General features: G+C 42.2%; 1 protein-coding gene across 1 annotated transcript in view; it reads right to left on the reverse strand.

Moving 5' to 3' along the window:
• Nucleotides 1–7827: 7827 nt before the first annotated feature.
• Wnt2 (Wnt family member 2) overlaps nt 7828–12428 on the reverse strand; it is a 43038-nt gene continuing 38437 nt past the window's right edge. The window contains exon 5 of the mRNA XM_015488274.2: nt 7828–8669. Within this exon, the coding sequence (XP_015343760.1) occupies nt 8440–8669 (230 nt within the window). The 3' untranslated portion in view covers nt 7828–8439. The remainder of the gene's footprint in view (nt 8670–12428) is intronic.

Raw genomic sequence — 12428 nt, forward strand, 5'->3', positions numbered from 1 at the left:
CCATAATTCATGTCAAAAAAGGTGAAAATATTATTGCTAATAAATGCTAGTATCATATTTACATATACTTTGTGCCTTTAAAATATTTAAAAATATTTAAAAATACTTATTATATTTGAATGCAATTCTAAAAAAAAGTATTTCCTAGGCATTGTTGCTAAGAAAACTCTATGTCCATTCTTAGTGTATAAAAAGACTTATGAAAGATATTTTAAAAATTATTAACATGTTCATTCAACTTGAGTAATCAAGCATTTGGAATGGAGAACTTTTAAATAAATCAAGACTCAGATCACGTTTAAGATGATGTATCACATTTTAGAGCCATTTTCAATTAGATTGGACATATACATGTCAGAAAGTAGATTTCTCATGATCGAAAATCTGGTTTTCTATGAGTTCCTCAAAACTCTTTATTTTAGATAAAAGTCCTTTTAAAAAATATAATCAGGGCTGGGATTATGGCTCAGCGGTACAGTATTCGCCTAGCAAGTGCGAGGCCCTGGATTCGATCCTCAGCACCACATAAAAATAAATAAAGGTATTGTGTCCAACTACAACTAAAAATATAAATTTTTTGCCATTGTGTCTGTTTTTATTAGCTATCAATTAAAATATAAATATTATATATATATATATATATATATATATATATATATATATATATGTATATGTATATGTATGTGTGTGTGTATATATATAATCAAAAGCTACTTCCTGGTGGGCTTTTTTATGTGTATCTACATATAATTTGCTATCTGGATTTCATATAAATTAAATAAAAATCACAGAAATCCTTTGGCAATGCACTTGAATCTGGGCTGTGCCTCTTAGAAGCTTAGAAAAGGCTTCTATGACCTGGGCCAAATTACTAAATCTCTGAAACTTGCCTCCACTCAAAAATGGGGCTAATCACATCCATATCTAAGAATGGTTCTGGGCACTAAGTTCAATCACACACATAAAAGTGCTCATAAAATAGAAAGTTAAGTGCTAGGTGGTGGCCCTCCAAAACACTCTGGGCAAGGGCATGTCCATCTTGGTCCCTGCAGTATTTCTAAGACATAGCACAGAGGTTGACTCATAGGAGATGCTAATACAGACTTATTGAATGAATAATAACTGTTCTTTCCTGAGGATGATTCAGAGTGTATTGCTTACATCACAGTCCGAACCATGAAGTCTCTCTCTTTCTCTCTCTCTCTCTCTTTTTTCCCTTTTGTTTTCTCATGAATAAAATTCAGTGGTTGGAATAAATTATCTACAAAGTTTCTTCCAAATGTGACATTCAGTGATTCCAGAAATCCTCCCTCTCAGAAGGGGGAAATGTCATGTAACTTCACTGTTCTGTTCAAGTGTCACATCTTCATGTCAGAACAACATAATTTTCAAAAACTGTTGAGTTATCCATCTACAGGAATCAAAGCAGAGGGATCATCTTGACTCAATCATTTAGTCAGTTTGGAAAAATTAAAAGAAATTCACCAATGGATGGTTAGATGACAAGTATTCAGATTCATGTGTCTGTGTAGACAGTCTACTGAGTAATTCTTACTCCCATTACTGAACTCCGTAGAAAAGGAAAATTTCTCATCTGTGAATCATGATTCTAATAAAATCTCCAAGGGCTGGAGTAAATACTTTTAAAAACACGAGTGCTTATTATTTCATGAGAATTGTTGAGAAGATAAGGCATTGTTTATAGTTACAGCAATATATAGGAAAATTAAACCCTTACTCCCTTCTCTTAGTCGTACTCTGAGGCTGGGAATATTTGTCTTGATTAAGCATGATTCCAAAACGACGACTCCGAGTTCAAGGCCTCCCTTACTATTGGAGAATGATGACCAAGGGGCAGATGCCAAAGTTTATATGGGCGGGTAGACTTTCCGAGACTCCAGTTCAGATTTAGTTGCCTGTATTTCCTGATACTTGTTCGGCTGGTGTGGGACCTCCACCTGTAACACAAAGCCCCTAAACATTTACAGATGGGTTTGTGAGGCCTGCCAGCCTGCTTCAGTAACCATTGTGAGCAATTCGGCTGAGCGGATGCTGGATACGTCTCTGTCATTTAATTATTTGAATTGGGTTTACGGGCAGTAATGTGATTCCTCTCGTCTGTGGAACTTAGGAGAGCCTGTGATGCTGTTAAAATAGGACTGGGTGGACTGTCTGGGGAAATCCAGAGCCCATGATTCAATTACAGGGGCTTTCGCAGGGTCAGTCACTACTTGGAAATTACAAACCTGAGTCCAAAAATAGTCAAAATGTTAAATTGACCATGCTGATCAGCTATTAATCACGTTGTTATATGGTGCTAGATAGCACCATGCAGGAATAGGCCACGAGTTATTTTTTCACCCAAGTGGTTACTGACTGCTCTTCACTTCTTTGAGCAGCATATAATGTGAATTTAATTTGGCCCCTGAAAAATTACCAAGTCAAAGAAGACAGGCTTTCAGGGGCCTTCTGTAAAAAGCCAGTTGTCATCTGCTCCAAGTTCTGGCTATCGCTTTCTCCTCCCATCCCAGATTTCCTCCAGCCTGTGCTGACCCATGCTTTGTCAGCTCACTTGGGACCGCTCTTTGACTTCTTCCCCCTGCTAAGAATCAGCCACACAAGGCTGGGGTTACCTGTGGTAGGGGAAACTGGTATCATGACCCTATGCTGGAACCTCTTATCTCTTTGCTTGAAACTCAGATTTTCTCCATTTTGCAATGTCTCCTCTTTATTACTACTCTCTCTCTCTTGCTGTCCTGAAAAACTCAGAATTATTCAGTGATTTAATGCAGAACAAGAATGCTCTCACTCCTCCACCTTCCTGGACATCTTGGGGATTTTGTTGTTTTTTCCCACTGAGTATTGTGAAATTGAAAATTTCCTAAGAATTCTGCCTCCAGCTTCTAAAACCGCATTGTTGTTTCTCCTCATCAACCTCCCATCGTTTGTTTGATTTCCTATGGTAAAAGCCCTCCTCAGAAACTCAGGAGCCTCATACTTCCCCAGGCCCCAGGGACATACAACGTAGGCCTGAGTGAGCTTCAAGTCAATCTTTCTTGCTCTGCTCCATGATGCTAAGGAGTTCTACAATTGCACATTTTCCAAAAGATTTCTTCCTAGCTGGCCTGATACATTAATACTGAGAAAATATAAATCCCTTTAAACTAATATTCCAGTGAGGAGTTCCTAACTGAAACTGGCTTGTGTTTCAATTGAAGACTTAATCCAAAGTCTTAATGAGACCATTGGTTCCATGGGGGGCATTTGGCAATGTCTGGAGACATTTTTGGTTGTCAAAACTGGGGGCTGAGGTAGTTGCTTCAGGCATCTGATAGGCAAAGACCATGGTTGCTTCTGTTTAGGATTAAACTGCACCAGACAACTCTCTTTCACAATGGATGGGATAATAGGGAAATTTCATGGCCAAATATTTGGGAGGGATATTCTTTGAAAAACACACACAGACACATGAATCACCTCTTTTTCTGATTACACAGATAGACGTGGGAGTTTCTGGAAGGGACGATAGTGTCCTAGAGGGACAGTGAGCAGCCTAACCGTGGGGACATGTTGGGATGCTTGGAGTGCAGGACCTGCCTTGCTAAATCAGGTCATTCATCCCCAAAATATAGCTTACTAGGGAAGAGGGAAGGAGTTTGGGATTGTCTGCTGAAGGAGAGTTTATTTCCATTTGCTGCTTATTTTTTTGCTTAAAATAAGCAGCCTATGCATTGAGGATGCACAGATCTCCAAAGGGGAAGGAATCTTGTATGTTTCTAATCAAGCTGTAAAAAATGCCATTTCAGCCATCAGTAGGGAAAGCAATAATTCAGGGAGGTGACAGGAGTGGGCTACCTGCTGTGGAGAGATGCTGAGTTTACAAACACTGCCACAGGATGCCAGCCCTGGGAGGGGGTCAGCACTCAGACGGCACCCAAAGGAAAACACAGAGTGAAAATCTGGAATAATTCTCAATCTTGAATTTAAGCCTTCCCCATTCACTCACAAGAATAGTTATCAATAAGGTAAGTTAATTGTTTCCCCTGTAAGTCTTGAGGATGTTTCTTGATGGAGTTATTTGAAGGTTGGTCCTGAGAAAAGACGAAGGAATAGTTCCCATAACCTACAGGGATTTTTTTTCACCAGAAGGTCTGGCAAGACTACCACAAGTTAAAAATAACAAAGTTAACATTGAAAATTCACTTTATTATGTTTTGATTTCACAGAAAATGTAGACTTGTAAATAACAATAGTTCTTTGTACAATCTGCGTGACACTTTTATTAGCTTGTGGAAGTGGGAGGTTTGGTTAAACAGGAATCCATGTGAATATCAGGGAGACAAAAACAGCCGGGGCTGGAACAAGTATGATTTAGAAAAATAATAATCATGTTGGGCTTTGCAAACCACCTGTCACCTTGCTGATCCTCAGAAAAATGTAAAGAACATGCTCATGGATGAGTGAAAATTTTCTCTGCTTAGGTAAGGAGGTCAAAATCAGCACACCTTACCTATCGCCTCACACCAGCAGATTTCTTTTCAGAAGTTCAGCACCGGCCTGACAAAAGCTATTTACCAGTTTTGGAACTGGCGGGGTCTGTTTGTTCAGTACAACTCTTGCTCTTAAGACAAGGAAACCCAGGACCAAGTACAGTAAATAGACACAAAAGAAGTTTCTGGTCCATTGGATACTTTTCTGAGTCTTTATTTTGAGAGCGGGCAAGAGGGAGATGAATGTTTTTTATCTGAGTGAAACAACACTAGCCCCAGGCCAGCCTTTAATAACTGAGAAATAATAACAAGATCTTGGCCCGCAAACGCCATCAAGCACAGCACGTGCACGGTCATGTCACCGCTTCTGACACAGCCTGTGTTAGGTCTCTTACAGCTGATGGTGAGGCTCCTTGATAAATTAATGTGGACCCCCAACCCTCAATGCAAACACCCAATGTGAAACTGGATTTTTCTGGCTTTAAAGTAACTGTCTTAGAAACGCGATGCCTGAATCTTTCCAAGCTTTGTAAACATTCCAATAAAAGGGAATATAGTTCTGACAATTTCAAAACACCTCTTGAAATTAATATGGGTCACCTCGAGCAAAGCCACACACCGGGGATGGAGGGTCTGAGTCATGGCTTGGGGCCCTGAGCCTGAGGAAGGAAGTGCTGGGCGGCAGGGACAGGGAAGCAACCGCAGGAAGAAGGGTGGGAGTGACCAACAAGAGTGGAAAATGCCACTGCCCATGATCACAGAGCTCCACTGCTCACTTGGCAAAAGCTACCTGTCCCCTCCCATCCATCATCTGGTCCCACCCAGATCAAATTGCCATTTGATAGATTCTTCTTCTCTGGTGTCTATTTCAACTGGTAACATGGGATAAGCCAGTGTTATGGGGGTCTCCAGGCCTCTCTCTCTTCCATCAGCAACGTGTCTGGTGCTAAGGGAGCACAGAGGTGGAGCAAGGTGGGACCGTGGCACTGGGAACTTCTGTGAGTGAGCTTGAGCCATTCAAGAGGACAGACTAGCCTCTTAAGACAGTACATGTACTCTTTCAGACAGTAAGGGGCCTTCCAGGATGCTGTAAATAGAATGTATCTTGACAGAGACTGTTGTTCTGAGAATACAGACAAATATCAGTCAGCACCACAAACCCAGTCAGTAAAGCAAATTTGTTGGAGACAGAACTTATATGCTAAATCTCAGGGTCACATGCAGATTATAGAAAATGCCAGTGAACTAATCAAGATCTATTGTAGAAATGTATTCAGATATTACGGAAAACTAAAGGGGTTATCTTGGATCTAGAAAACTTTGATTTATAGTAAAACTTTTATAGGGGGGCGGAATTGGAACTGGGTGGATTTTCCCATCATTATTATTACTTTTTTGGAGGTAATTTGTGCCAAACAAATTACTTCAAGGCATCAAGTAATCAAGAATTTAATGTATTTCAGAATCCTAGAATGTTGATCCTCTACCAAAACCTAAAGAAAATGAGTTTTAAATTATCTTCACTTACCTTAAATTTCTCTTTTAAATATAAATGTACTCTTTCAGAAGTAAAAGCAGATTAAAAACATTTCACTGTCTTCTTATGCCCTTCTCAATGAGGACTCCACTGCCCCTTGCAAGCACTGCCACACTCTCCCCTACATACTGGGACAATCTGTGTAGATCAGTTGGATGGATAGGCCTAGTCCCCTTGCTAATCTTAGGAGGGATGAATTTCAGCATGAAAATAAGATCTGATCTAAATATCCCAAGAATAAAAAAAAAAAAAGTGAGCATCCCCTTCGAAGCTAAAATTACTTGGAGTCCACTGAGTTAATTCTGAGAGAGACTAGTTTCATTGATTGGATAACATGCTTGACCTTCTCAAATCCCCTTACAGTGTGGTCCCACTTGTGATGGATCACTGGGGTAGTGGCTAACATTTGTAGAGATTCCTTTATTTCTCTTGGTTTCAGTTTCCCCTAACTAGGGAGAGCTGACATGTCCTCTAAGATTCTCCACCCCCATCCTAAATATACCCATGGATTTACGATTTCACAGATCACCTGGTAATAAGACGAGCTTATGGCTTTGGGACCCCATGGAAATGTCATGAAGGCATCTATGCCATGCTTAAGTACAACTGAAGGCCAGGCAGCTGTCCTCTGGCCTGGCCTGCCCTACTCTGTGTCATAGCAGCTATTGTTCTGTTCTACTCTTCCCACCCTGGGAATCTATTATAGAATAAAAAGAGGAAAGAACAATTTATTAGACAACCAACTTGGAGACTTGGGAGTGAGGGAGAAGAGACAGATTCAGTCGTTTTTTAAGAGGAATCAAATACCAATTATAACAAAGTAGTCCAGTTGGTTGTTTTTCATAAGTTTTCATCTAAATGACCTACAGCAAGGATAGAAAAACACAAAGTCCAAAGCATGAAAGAATGAGCAAGCATCAATGATCTGACACCAGATATACGTAATGAAACATCTTGTTAATGTAGCTCTTTTTAAAGAGCTACATTAGAACAAGAACCAAACTGCACCAAGCAATGAGAAACAGCTTTGTAGATTTCACCTTTCTTTCATTGAATATAAAAAAATGGGACAGGCAACCTCTTAATTTTCCCTAAATGTCATCTTTTGGCTGATGGTAGAAGCTAACCACTATTTGCATATTGATGTTCCCATAATTACAGTTGGGTTCCTTAAATATAGTTTCCAACTTGTGATTTGTTTGCAGTAATGTAGTAGGGTTACTGACTTTACAGGCAAGGCTATGTGTCATTTGCTTTAGGCTACAGGATCACGTCATCTTGTAAGCATCAAATGAACACAATTAAAAGTGACAGGTCTTTAAAATGTGCTTGAAGGGTGATGGATACTAGCCGATGCTCCTCAGCATACGTGGCCAACTTCTCCTGGGCATCTGGTAAAGGCTGTTCTGGGCATGGCTTAGCTCTGGAAACCTCTCTGTCAGCATTTTGGTTTGCTGGTCATATCATTCCAGAAGTTTTCATTCTCAAAGTTGTTTCAATTACAAAATTCCATGGATCAGATGCATAAGACCGAATAGGAATTTCCCCTTTCTTTATCTGCACAAATACGTTTTTCTGATATTCCACTTACTAAATTATTTCCCACCATATTCACCCAATAGTTACAGAATATGGCTGGATGGTCCATCTTCCTATGAATTCCCTTCAGATCCTAGTGAAGTCTCATTTCTAAAGATTCTTTAATATGGAGGAGACAGTCATGCATAGCAATTACTCTCTGTGGATTTGGCTATTGTGAAGATTCAAAACACCATCATACCAAAGGATACACATTCCCACTTTGTTACATCAGAGTTTAATATGGCAATAAATGCCTTGAAAAGTATGCATTTTAAAACTGAAGTTTATTGAAAGCCATCCTTTCTTCAAACAATTGCCAATTACCCCTGGGCATGGTAGCTGCGGACATTACTCAATCAGACAAAAGCTTTGCTTGGTCTTTTCAAAAATTAAAGTTAATTTGGTGGCCGTTGATTATACTTTCCTCATTTCCCAGAGGGAAGTATGGAATCTCTTAGCTGTGAGCATTTATTGGAAGACACAGAGAAAGCTACTTTGAGACGCTCTTTGCCCCTGGACAGCTGCTCAAAAAAGAGAAAGAGTCTAGGTGACAGAGGTTGGGGCCCATCGCTCTCCCTCTCTAAGAACCTGTCATGCCATTTCCAAACAGAACTTACCAGGAAGAGAGGTGACCCCAGAATGCTGGAAGACAGACAGAATAGGGTATACTTTATGTCCTGGAGGCCCCAGCAAGGGAGAAAAGACTTCTGTTGAGACAAAGGCCACATGCCTTAGGAAATATCCCCCCGGAAACAACCCAGAGGTCCAGTGTCCTTGCAGATCCAATGGAGTCCTTGCAGGAAGGAAGGTGGACAGTGAGGTCCTCTGGAGTCATGTGGAGGTCGTCCAGTCGGCATTCTTGGGAGCCTTGCATGTGTGCACATCCAGGGCTTCCAGGCAGTCTTGACAGCGCACGGCGCAGCACCAGTGGAACTTACACTCGCACTTGGTCATCCGGGTGATGCGGGAGGTGTCATAGCCTCTGCCGCAGCACATGACTTCACAGCTGTCCATGCCTCTGGAAGTCAGGTTGCACACACGGCCTGCTGTACCCAGGGAGCCTGGAAGACAACCCAGGGAGGTGTCATTGAAAGGGTTTGAGTGGATTACAATATGTCTCAGGAGGAGAAGCAGGAGGTCCATCCTCTGGTACAGGGCCCCGGCCCCACCTCTACACAGCCTGGTGCTGTAACCCTGCTTTATGGGTCCATGCAGCTGATCATATCATTTCCAGAAGCTGCAGGGAGCTTGCAGGGGCCAGGAGGACAGAATTCAGGAAGGAGGGTCATGAAACTTTGGGTTTGCCTTGGGCAACCTGAATTCAGCTCTGAATTTCAGAGTACTTTTACCTGGCCTTGGGTAAAAGCATCATTGGGTGGGCAAAGCCAGATCCTGATTCCCTCTCTCCCAACCTCAAACCATATTAAAAGAAGCAGTGACCAAGGTTAGTTCTTTCCAAATTTGTAGGGGTATAGAATCCACAAAGGGAGGAAAATCCACCTCCCCAGACCTGCTTACACTAAAAGCTTATTAGAAAAAAACTGGAACTCTGGTTGCTGGTGGGGAGAAATAGACATCATTTGTGTGAAACCCTGGGGAGGGAGGGACCAGCCCTGCCTGGTTTATCTCCCCCATCCTAGGCAATCAAGCAGGCTACAGAGACATGTGGGAGGCACCTGTTGAGGCCACGATTCATGGCCTTCACAGAACAGAACCTGCATTAAAAACCTGTTAGGAATTACGAGTGGAAAGTCATCTTTGCTAATCAGGGAAATGTTTGCTAAATGGTAATCTATATGTATTCGCTTTCTGAAAAAGAATGAAAAAGACAGAAAGCCTCTTAATTTGCTCTATTTCTGGGGAAACACACATAAGTCTTTTACAATAGCATTATCAAACAGCAGAACCAAGTTTAGTGGACATTTTGGGAGAGTTTTCTCAGCTAATAATGACCCTTTCCATTTCTTTCACGGAGCTCAGCACCCCGGCAGCCATGTTGAACATTACCCTCCTCACTGGCACTGGATGAGTGGACCAAGGGTGCGTACCTGACTCGTGTGCAGCTAATCAGGCAGATTTCCATGGGGCTGTGTGATTTTGATAGTCACTACCTCCATGGCAATCATGTTCTGTGATGAGGTCTGTGGACTAGCAGAGATCCAGAGAAAGACAGGAATGAAGTGAATACACAGAGATAGCAAAGATGGGACAGGGAAAGAGAATACTGCCTGACGCTAGACTATTTTCTGGTTCTGCTTCCATTTCTCCTGGAGGCCTGGCTGGTCTCCAACCTTTGAGTTCCTAGAGACTGTATTCTTCTAATAATTGTTCCCTTTTAGCTTAAACTGCTCCCATTTCTATTACTTGCAATCAACAATAATAAATAATTGACAAACTAGAGAAGCCAAATTCCTTATTGGGGGGGAAAAACCCTTATATCAGGATGGAAAACGTGGTGATTTAGCTTGTGTTCAGTTGCTCCATCACTGAACCAGGAATGTCTCCCTTTTCACAATTTGTACAATGCCTCGTGACACTCTGTTTATCTCAAACTGCTCTGTGTTAGAATTATCTACATAAATGTCATGTTGCCCTGCCTGTTCAGAGTGACCAGGGAAGCTGTAGGGTTCAAGCAGGGCGTGGGGTCAAGAAGAGCAGGGGTGGGGGCAGAACAACTCTGCCTGATCAGCCGCCGAGAGCAGGAAGACAGACAGAGGAATTTCATGAGGACAGGAAGGATGGCAGAGGGCCGGAGCCAGGGTGGAGGGTGGGTCAGCCAGGGGTGGCCCCAAGCCTACATCATGCTGAAGAAGCAAAGGGTTAGAAGCAGCAGCAGCTGGGCCTGGATTGGGGGACAACCATCAGGACGATCCTCAAAATCACTGATTGTGCAAAAAGGACTCGCTGCCAAATGCTGCCTCTTAACAGCACACCCATTATTTCATTCAATAAACATTTAGTGAACACAAACATGTGTAAGATGCTGTGTTGGCTGCCTGGGGTTTTGCGGGGAGGGAGGGAATAAAATAAATAGGACCGAGTTCTTATATTCAGGGGATTCAAAACACAGCGCAAGATAAATGTGTGGGAAGAGATGCTTCCACTACGTTTGGAAAATTGTTTCATTTGCTCAGGGCCTACTGAAAACCACAGTAGAGTCATGTGCAAAGTAGCACAGCAGACAAAGCTCAAAGACGGTACAGTGAGGTTATTTAGAGCATGGACAATTCAGAGTTCAGTCATAGAGCTGATATGCGTATATTGTGTGATCGTGGACAAGTTACTTAATCTCATTAAGCTTCAGTTTCCTCTCATGCAAAACTGGGATAAAAGCAGTTCCTTCCTCAAAAGGCTTGTGTGGGGACGGAATAAGATAATGTGTGAAAGCGTGTGGCATAAGTGCTCTATAAATGTTAACCATCCAATCACTTAGCAAGTGTTTATTGAGTACCTATTATGTGTTAGGCACTGTTAGCTTCCCCAAAAAACATATGTTCAAGGGGCCATGGGCCAACCATATTATAATAATTATATTTTTGGTATTAATAGTAGAAGACAGGACCAGAAAAAGGGTCCTCAACTGCTTGGTTTTACAGAAAAGGTGGCATTAGAGACAGGATGCAGAGGATAAGATTTGCAGGGAATAAACAGGGTGAAAGGCATCCCAGAATAAGAGAGAATGTCCTAGAGGAAATTCCAAGGACAAGCTCTCAAGAGTGCAGATTCAAGGGCAAGTTCATGAGTGTGCTAAGGAACAGGATGCCTCTTAGGCAAAAAGCATAGAAAAGGAGACTAGAGCATCAGCAAGCTCATGCCTGGCTACAGCTTGTACTTCACTCCTTGGTGGGTGGTAAGCTAGGTCAGACTTTTAATTAAGGGAAAACATACCAGAATGGTAAGTCTGGAAGCATGGCTGGGGGCAGGGAGGTAAACCTTGAGGCTGGGTCACAGTCTAGGCAAAAAACAATGAGTGTGGACAGAAGTAGACCAGTACCCGACAGGCCACAGGGTGAAGCACCAGAACTTGGTGATTTACCGAATTTTGGGGTGGGGAGGTAGAGGTGTCAAATAGGAATACTGGAAACTGGCTCCACAGCAAGAGATGACTGGTGCCATATGATGAGAACAGTTTCAGTGGATGATCCAGACAATGTTGTGGTAGAAGAGCGAATGGGAGGAGAGGACATGAGGGCAGAGCCTATGAGCCAAGTGTTCAAGAAACTTGATAATGAAGTGGATGAAAAAGGGCACAGCTGCAAGCACTGCTGAGGCCCAAGCTGAGGATTCAAGGTTGGTTCAGGCCATAACGTTCCTTCATAGTCTGTGACACAGCAACAGACATCGAACACAAGGTTTTCATTTTAGACTAGGTTTGCACATGAAGAACAAAAATGGGGAAAACTGGTCAATGATATTCAAAGTCAGGCTAGTGATTTCTCGGAGGGTAGAGAGAAAAGGAGGATGAGGGAGGCTTCTCGAATGCTGAGCCTCTTCTGTTCCTTGATTCCCATGGGCACAGGTTCGTGGGTATGTTCATTTGAGAAAATGTGTATGTGCGGCATGTGCACATCCCTGCATGTGTGGTCTATTTCAATAACAAGAAGGTGGTGGCGGTGGAGAGGAGGAGGAGGGCCACATGTGCCAAGGCCAGGAAAGCTCTCCGAAACAAATGAGGAGAGAGGTATTCCCCAGACCAGAATATGTCATAAGGGGAGAGAATCAAGAGTTGAGGTTGGGAATGGATAAAAAAAATGTGGCATACACAATGGAGTATTACTCATGCATTAAAAAACTGACAAAATCATAGAATTTAACAAGGG

This window comes from Marmota marmota, unplaced genomic scaffold (assembly GCF_001458135.2).
Source record: "Marmota marmota marmota unplaced genomic scaffold, marMar, whole genome shotgun sequence".
Classification (NCBI taxonomy): Eukaryota; Metazoa; Chordata; class Mammalia; order Rodentia; family Sciuridae; genus Marmota; species Marmota marmota.